The sequence below is a fragment of the Halyomorpha halys genome, unplaced genomic scaffold (assembly GCF_000696795.3).
Source record: "Halyomorpha halys isolate HHAL.00 unplaced genomic scaffold, Hhal_1.1 Scaffold124.1, whole genome shotgun sequence".
Lineage (NCBI taxonomy): Eukaryota > Metazoa > Arthropoda > Insecta > Hemiptera > Pentatomidae > Halyomorpha > Halyomorpha halys.
The window spans coordinates 353,176-362,711 of NW_027111282.1; the positions used below are offsets into that span (position 1 = coordinate 353,176).

The 9,536-nt window shown below is 31.1% G+C and overlaps 1 protein-coding gene across 3 annotated transcripts in view; it reads right to left on the reverse strand.

The window, feature by feature from the left end:
- Positions 1 to 9,536, reverse strand: part of LOC106678116 (AT-rich interactive domain-containing protein 4B) — a 73,922-nt gene that overhangs the window by 18,045 nt on the left and 46,341 nt on the right. For all 3 annotated transcript variants that reach the window (XM_014416439.3, XM_014416436.3, XM_014416438.3), the window contains 4 exons: positions 8,872 to 9,021; positions 7,296 to 7,509; positions 3,382 to 4,943; positions 1,665 to 2,060 (listed from right to left, as the gene is read on the reverse strand). In XM_014416439.3, coding sequence (XP_014271925.1) covers positions 1,665 to 2,060; positions 3,382 to 4,943; positions 7,296 to 7,509; positions 8,872 to 9,021 — 2,322 coding nt within the window. The remainder of the gene's footprint in view (positions 1 to 1,664; positions 2,061 to 3,381; positions 4,944 to 7,295; positions 7,510 to 8,871; positions 9,022 to 9,536) is intronic.

Below are 9,536 nucleotides of genomic sequence, written 5' to 3' on the forward strand. Positions count from 1 at the left end.
TCTATTTTGTAAAATTATTCATTTTATGTGTAAAATTATTCTGTTTATACTTCCTTTTTATTTTTCTATACTTACTGTGGTTGTTATCTTGTTCTTTTTTTAGCCCTGATGAAGGCTAGAAACTCTAGCCGAAACGTTGGCACATTAAAATAAGTTAATTATTTGTGTTTTTCATTGACCGCACCCCCAACCATCTTCTCCTCATTCATCATCCGCGGTCAACTATCTCTCATGATCATTAAATACAAATTAGAAAATGGCCAAAATGGGGCTGAAATTTAATTTAAAAACAAAATATTAAAATTAAATTTGTTTATTAAAATAAGGATTAATGAGGTTCTATAATTTTTAAATCTAATTTAATTAATATTATATATGTGTCAAGGCCTCCAGCATTCTAAAAATCATTATTTTAATGTAGTAGTTATCATATTCTATGGTCTGTTGTGGTGAGAGCTGTTGCTCACTTAGTGCTATTCAGAGGGAATGTGTATCAATAATATAGACTTAAGCAACACTACCCCCTTTGTTAAAATGATAAAATATATTCATTTTTTTTTTTTTGTAATAACTAAGGCAGTTATATCCGTCAAGCTGGTGACCGATCATTTTTCTAAAATTCACAAATTAATATTTAATAAAAATATCTTTATAAAGTTACTTGTTTTATTTATGTTATTATCTGATGAGGATCTAAGATCCTTGTATTAAATCTTTCTGAGAGTCATTTAGTTTAGCCTCATTAAATACATTGGTGATAATCCAGTTTTTAATGAGTAGATCTTATACTGAATTTAAATAAAATTATTTTATGCATAAAGAACTTTGTAAAAATCTAATGTTCATGATTATACTACCTAAAATTTTAGCTTTCTAAATCTAGTAGCTAGTAGTAAGCTACAAATTTCCTATTTTTTTTTTCCAATCATTATAAGTTAGATTCAAAACGAAAGCTTTTTCTTTTTTTAAAGGGAAGAATAGTTTCAAGTTTAATTTATGTTTATATTAATTACTGTATGATTTTTTGCAAAAGTCACATCCCTCATGTCAAAAATTAAAGTTTTTTGTATTTATTGAATTTCAATTTTGATTTAGTTTAAAGTCCTAAGATGACCAGTATTTAAAATGGGAGGAAAGATTTAGGTTTTTTAAGACATTACTCTCCTTATCAGTACTGGCCTTAGGGCCGAGCAACTCAGACCCATGCCCCAGGTCAGACCAGAAGGGGCGCCTGCCACTAACTGAAAGATATAAACAATTATGAAGCATATGTGATAAATTAATTTTAGCCTGTTAGTGACCGCAATTGAATTAGAGACAAATAAGATTGAATTCTAAATATAATTTTTTTTTCTCCGGAGCTCTCATAACAATTTCCCAAATGTGATCATGGTGTGATCGTCTGGGAGCACCAAATATCTAGTCTATGACTGGAACTGCTCCCCAGTAACCACCGACTAATTCATATAACTCTTTCAGGGCATGAACTAAAGTAATAAAAGCAAAACAAAGAGGACTAAATTGCCCCTTATGAGATATGTATTGCAGCCAAGCCTACAAAACAAAAATAAGTGTCATAGATTTTAAATACCTGATTTAGTTTCAAAACACAAATCTAACAAGAGATTAGTAGGTTAAGTTAATTGATTCTAATGATAACATACCTGGATATCTGTTTGAGGATTAGGACTTCCAGGAATGATTTCCTCATCACATAAAAGAGATATTAAATTTTCCTCCTCCTCACCCTCATCTTCAACTTCTTCCTCTTGTTCGTCTTGTTCCTCTTCCTCCTCTTCTTCCTCCTCCTCCTCTTCCTCCTCCTCTTCTTCCTCTTCCTCATCCTCTACATCATCAACTTCTTCCTCTTCTTCAATATTATCTTGTTTTAAATTAGATTCTGCATTAAATTTTTCTTCTAGTGGGACCTCCTCTATAATAGTTTTTTCTTCAGAAAACTGATTTTCATATTCTTCTACTTTCATATCAATTTCTTCAGATGTTTCCAAAGGCAATTCATCTTTACTTTCGGTCACAAAAAGCTCTTCTTTTTTCAAATTCTGAAAAATGAATATAATTAAAATCCAAGAACATTTTTATCAGTCTATTCGTAGGTCTTTATTGGGTTAAATGCAAACAAATAAATTCTAACTTCCAATTCTCCAAAATGTTCAGCCAACACGATCTCCTCTAATGATTGTGATATCTGAATTACAAATGCTGATGTAGTAATTAGTTAAATGCTGGTTGAAAATTAAGTAATAGTTCAATCAACATAGGGTAAAAGCACTTATAATGACATATCAATACTCATAACTTAAATTTGATAAAAATAAGCATTTAAAATAATATAGGATTTCAAATTTGGTGCCATTTAGAAGCCAAACTAACCAACCTAGGCCTATTGATAAAGAAAGACCAATATCATCTTGAAGGGAAGAAGGTGATCATTTCATTTTCACATGTTCTGAACAGTATCAGTTGATAACTGTAGAAGCTGTACATGATCAACCTTAATCACCTAAAAAGACGATACCTTCATAAGATCTCTTGACTGGCTAGAGGTCTACACAAGGACCATAAAATATCTTAATAGAATTTCGCTAAACGTAATCACTTTAACTGTGTAAGACAAGGAGTAAGGACATAAACAGAAAAACCCTTAAGGGTAGGATCAAAAGAACATGGAAAAAGTTCTCCGCAGAAATGAACTCAAACCAAACAATAAGTAAGGGTTACTTCACCACAGCCAAAATGTTTATTGAAAGGAAGATCATGGCATGTCAAGCTTAGAGGATTTCAATAGGTACAAGGACTGCCAGCCCTATTAAAGTTTGCAATAGAATGAATAACAGAACATAGTTACTATTGCTTATGTCTCTAGTGTTTGAGAATAAGTAAAACAAAAGTTCTATTTCCTCATTCTCTGAATATTGATTGAAGAATACCAAAGTACACCTATTTACTACAATATCACATATAGTTTTCATTCTCAAACCATTTTGTGATATCTTGATACAGGTAATAAATTTAAAAGTGTTCAAAAACTATTGTCTGGTAATTATTTACCAAAGAAAGAGAGAGAGAATATATATATATGAGAGAGAAATGCTTCATTTTTGATCCATAATCATCAATTATGCTAAGTATATAACAACATGATGTACTAAGGCACTATGGATCAAAAATAAAGTTTAACAACATAATGATTTTTAAAAAATACTAAAATTAGAGGCCTTTTGGTTAAACTAAAATGACTAAAAATACAAGTAAATTTCTTCCAAAAATATATAGCTATGCTTTCTAAATCATAAAGTGATGATAATAGTTTAAAATTATAGCTAGAGTTATTAATTATTAAAAATAAATCTGCAAACCTACCATCTCAGAAGTTATATATTTTGGAGATGTTTCAATCTCTTCAGTTTCAATTTCTTCTTCAGATTTTTCACAAATAATTGAGCTTTCTTCATTAACCCGTGCAGAGCTATCTACTGACTGTTCAGTAAAATCATATTCATACTTATAAGTTGGAGGTTTAAGATCATATGGCTTAAGACATGAATTATCTGGCTCAATATTTGACTGATCAACATCGAACTTAGCATTATCAGTATGAACTTTTAAAATTTCACCATCATTAGTATCATCAGATGATTCTTGATTAATAGCACGCTGGATTGCAACATTAAGAGCTTCATCTTCTACTTCATCCTTCCAATCTTCTTTGTTAAAATGATCTTTTGTTTCTTCTTTTTCTGTTTCAATCTGAAGTTCATACTGTTGGGGATTATTCCTCTGAATTTCTAAAAAGGTGGTTTTTATTTCCTCATGAAACACACTGTTCTCTTTTTGGTTGGTATTACTAAGATTGCTATCATCACTGTATCTTTCTGATATAATCAGTCTATCTTGACTATCATCATCCAAATTGTCTTCAACATGGTCATTAACTACTTGTTCCTCAAATAGAGGAACTACTTCCGTGGCAGCCCGAAGAGGTGAAGCACATATTTTATCAAAAGCTTCTTCACATGTTTCTATTCCACCATATTCGGTTTCTGAAGCTTCTAATTCTTTTGAAACACTGTCATCATTAGAATTTATTTTTTTGGAACTGCTGTAACTAGGTGAATTAATTTTCTTTTTACGGCGTGGAGAATGTTTTGATTCATCTAAATATCTATTTAATGTTCTACGTTGCAACTTATTCTTTTCATCAGCAATTTTTCTACTTTCAAATTCAAAAGGCTCCGGTTCCTTGAATTCATAAACATCCTCAACTTCATGTTTCAAAGAGACAACTACTCCGCTTTCAGAATCAATGTCAATATTTTCTTCTTCTTCCTCTTCTTCTTCTTCATTTTTTGGAGTAATATTAGACACAGCTGTTTCAATACCTTTTAATTCTGATCTTATTTGATTTAAATCAAAGTCACGTCCTTTAGGAGGATTATCAGATAATAATTTCAACTTGTCAGACACTTCTGTAAGAATGTTTTCTTCTTTATTATCAACATTCTCAATTTCAGCTTCATCTTCAGCAATCAAAAGGAAATTTTCTTCATCAGAAGACACATCAAATCCTGCAAATTTCTGAGGTGTATCGCAGGGCACAGCATTTGATTCAGGAGTATTACCCGACAATTCATGAAGATCCTCACATTCTTTAAGAATTTTCTTCTCAGGAGTTAATTCTTCACTTGAATCCACTTTTTTTACTACTTTTTTCTTAGGCTTTTGGTTTTGAAGTTGATTACATTCATCATCAGACTTTTCAGGTTCCTTTTCATCGATATCACTTGATTTCCTTTTTTTCCCTTTTTTTTCATTCACATCTAACTCATCCTGTTCTATAACTGCATTACCTTTTTTCTTTGGATAAACAGATTCAATCTCAACATTGTCACTCTCATAATCTTCATTTTCGGACACAGAAGTAACTAAAACACAAAAAATATTGCGGTAAAGTAAAAATATGTACGAATAAAAGCCAAGTAAATATAATTATAGGTTTAAAGAAAGTATCATAATTTCAATACACCATGCTTAATTTATTACATATTTAATAGTGATAGACAATGGATTATCGAAATACAAAATATCCCTTTCTTCTTTATATAATGAATTGAAATATTAAAAACAATTCATTTAAGTTTACCCAATAAAAATGACAAGATTAAGAGAAAAAGAGAATGAGGCACAAATGTAAATAATTGGCTCAATGGTCGTCCCAGGAATCTATATGAAAAATTAAAATTAAAGCACTTAGAAATTCAGCTGTGATTGCAGGTGCCCTAGCTAAAATGGTCGAATCAACTTCTGGGGTTTAATTAGGTACCAGAACAGTAAGGAATGTTCTGAATTCTTTTAACATAGAGGTATGAATGTAATGGTTTGGGTATGCGTAGCCTATAATGGAGTACGAAATATTGTACCTATTGAAGGAATTTTAAATGCAGTTATGTGAGAATTTTGTGCCACAACCTCTAAGCAAGTGCAGCTAAATTTGTAATCCAACATCAATTCATTTTCCAACAGGACAATGATCCAAAGCATACAGCCAATAAAACTAAATAATGGTTAATATTTAATGTTCGTCAACAACTGCACACTCCTCCGCTGTCACCAGCCTTGAATATAATTGAAAATTTATAACATGTGTAAGACCGAAATGTTCAAGAACATCACATAACCGGAAGGCACCACTTCAAGAATCTTTTAGTATAAGAACAGAAACAAATTGATCCACATTTAATTAATCACCTAGTTCACTCAATGACTAGACATTTACAAATGGTTATTGAAGCTAACAGAAGTATACAAAATATTAAATTACAAATTGAATAAAACATGAGGTGTGCAAATACTTTTTTCTCAGAATAATTGTTTCATTTTACTAAGAAAGAAGTTTTTCATTAGAATTAAATATGTACTGATTCAGTTTCAAATATACTTTTTATTTTTTAAGGTGCATCGTATTTTTTTATTACCTAAATTCGTAATTTAACAATTAAAAAAATGGTGCGCAAATAATTTTTTCTCCCACTGTATGTGAATACTTAACAATTTTTCTACCATAGTAAAACAATAATACATTAACAAACAACTGTTATACATTAATTCATTATTTTCTGTATAAAAGAAAGTATACTTATATTAATTTTATAAGTGTTAAATGTTATGTCACAACAACTTGCTTATGATTGAAATCATGAGGTTTTTATTTAATTTTAGTTTTGATAATTAAAAATTATTTTTGTATACTTTACTGCAACTAAAACAACATAAAATAGATAGTAATTTTTCACTTGATTAATGGTAGTAAATAATAAAACTAAAAATTCTAGCCAAATGGATGATTTTACTTCGAATGCTATAGGTATATATGGTCAATAATAATAGCAAATAAATCATCATATTATTTAATGATTGGAGAAGTTCGTCAGGGGGTGCGGTCAGCAAAAAACAACATAAATAAACAAAACCATATTTATTTATTTTATGCTGACGTTTCGACCTGAGTTTCAGGTCTTCATCAGAGGTTGTGGTGTAGAAGGTAGGCTCGCAACTGTACCTTCTACGCCACCTTCTACCTTCTACGCCACAACCCCTGATGAAGACCTGAAACTCAGGTCGAAACGTCGGCATAAAATAAATAAATATGGTTTTGTTTATTTATGTTGTTCTTTGCTGACCGCACCCCCCGACAAACTTCTCTAATCATTAATCTACGGTCAACTATCTACACCTCATCATATTATTTGTTCATCATAATTATCTTTACCAGACAAAATCACCAGAAAAGTGGTCAGTTTCTTTTTTTCTTTTTACAATTTATTGTTTTATAATCAACAAGGTTTTTTTTTCAATTAATACTGTGGGAGGCAATCTTGGGTTAATATCAGTCTGTAATTTTAGTCACATATGTAATAAAAAAGGGGGGGGCATAGTAAGATGTGAAGAGAATAGGAGTTTTCAAATTTTTTCAACACATATTGTAAGAAAAGATTACTTCAGAAAATGAATTAACACATACAACAATGGCAATGATACAAGTGATCCATCCTGAAATAATTAAGAGCAATTACTATGTCCCATTAAAATGACAGATATAGAGCTTATATTATTACTGAGACATTGAGATTGCAAAGTTTTGAGGGGCTTATTTTAAGCCTAGTCTCTACAAACTTTTTTTAAAAAAATATTAAGCAGCATTCAAGTTCAGTACAGATAAAATTCTATAGAAAAAAGTAATAAAAGCTATATAATTATTCAGATGTTAAAAATTTAACCTCTTTTATTAGATGCTCTGGTAATAGCTCTTGTCCCCTTCAATTTACAATCTGAAAATGGAGAGCTAGAACAAGCAGTATTGTCCAATTTCACATCGTTACAAGGGTCAGTGGATTCCTGATCTGTTACATTATTTTCAAGTTCAACTTTTATATTGATATCATTTGTGGTTTTCACACCTTGACCACTCCGTTTTCTGCCACCTTTAGGTGTCTGTAAAATAAATAAAAAATTTTAATTTAAAAAAATAATCTATGATAATAATCAAATAAATAGTTTGTCTGCAATTTTTGTACTTTTCTTGACCACCACCCAAACTGTATTCCAAATAAACATATTAAAAGTACTTTAGAGGAAGCTATTTTGAAAATTAATCAGAATAATTAATACTTTTTTTTTCAATGGTAACAAATTTTAGAATCAATAATACAAAGTGGTACATAAGGTATGTCTCTTTTTGCAACAAATTTGCTGTTGCATCCCATCCACCTGCCTACCTTAGATATGTAATTTCAGTTCCATACAGTTTTTAGTTTATGAGAAAGGCTGACACACACAAACATACATAAACCACAATGGGAGTCTGAAACCCTTACATGGTGAGCATTGAGGTGGCGGATAGAGGAATGCACGCTAGAGTATACCAATATAATATAATTTAAATCTGTTATCTAATATAGAAAACAGGAAGAAAATAAAATCCCTCTCACAGCCCAAACAGAGTAAGGGAAGGTACCCTCAATAATAAGCCAGAAAAAGTGAAATGTCCCAGAACAGGCATTTGACTAATAGTTACTTTCAGTAACTTGGCAACTGAGACATCTCCAGCAACAAGTTTGGAGTTTTACAAGGAAGAGAGAAAGAAACCTGTTAAGGAAATTCATAATCTACATGCATATAACCAATGTATAAAGACACAATTCCCACAGAATAAAAAGAGAAAAACACAATTTAAAACTACCACTATTTTGTGAAGAGCATACTGAGAGATTTACTATCAGAAAGGACCAAAGACATGTACTTAGGCAGTGAAGACACTATCACTGGAAATCCCTTTAACAATGAAGAAGCAGATTGATTTGTCATTAACCCTTCATGAGGAGCCTATTTGGAAAAAGGAGCAGCCAAAATTGGCTTCATCAAAAGATGAAGGTATTGACAAAAGGTAAGACACAGAAATAGATGCATCAACTTCCCAGGTAGCGCCCAACCTTCACAAATGAGAGGGCAAAGGAACAGCCCCAGCAATCTGTGGCATAAATGTTCCAAGTATTATTTAACTGATATTAAATATTTCAAAAATCTTCTGTTTCTTCAAGATCAAGTGATAATATTTGAAGATATAAAAGAAATGAAGGGTTGAAAAAAAAAAATGAAGGAAACATAAAATGATTAGTTAATAAAACCATAATGAAAAACAATGAATGCGAAGGAGATACAACAAACTAAGTAGAACAAGAAAATCAAAAATACTGTATATTATAATTAAACATATACCTTCTTAAAAAAACAACTTTGTTCATAAATATAAATAAAATTAATTATTCAACACAAGTGCAATAAATTTATGTATACCTGTTGTGATTTTTTCGTAGGGCGACCAGGTACCCATGACATATTATCTGCTACTCTTGAATGCTTTATCCATTCATCATATCTTGTATTCCAACCATAATAATGAACAAGATACATGGCTTCAGAGCCTTCTTCACGAATATTTAAAACCTAAATAAAAAGGACATAAAATAAACAAATCTGTACCATTACAACCCAAGGGTCAGGGGGTTCAGTACTTTGTAAGGAAGTACTGCTACAAAACCAATGGTTATGCAAGGTGATTAGGGCAGAATCACGCTATACCATCAGCTTTGTCCCCAATTAAGGGTACCCATTTTATGTGGCTGGGTGAACCCAGGAGGGCTCCTGAACTCACAAGTTTGACTCACGGCTACAGTAACAGAAGAAATAATCATCTGCCATAGCCAGATTAACCCAGGTTCTGGGAGTTTAGTAACACAGTGCCTTACCACTGAGCCACCTCACACTCAATAAAAATACTAACACTTTTATATTAATAATGAACAAATTTACCTGTAGTGATTAAAAATTAACATTGCAGGTATAATCTCTTCTGAAGAAATAGTGTAGGTAGTATTAAATAAAACAAAATTTTTAACTAGCTATATTACAATACACTGAAATGTTTATATAACTCTGTGTGTGTTTGTGTGTATATATAT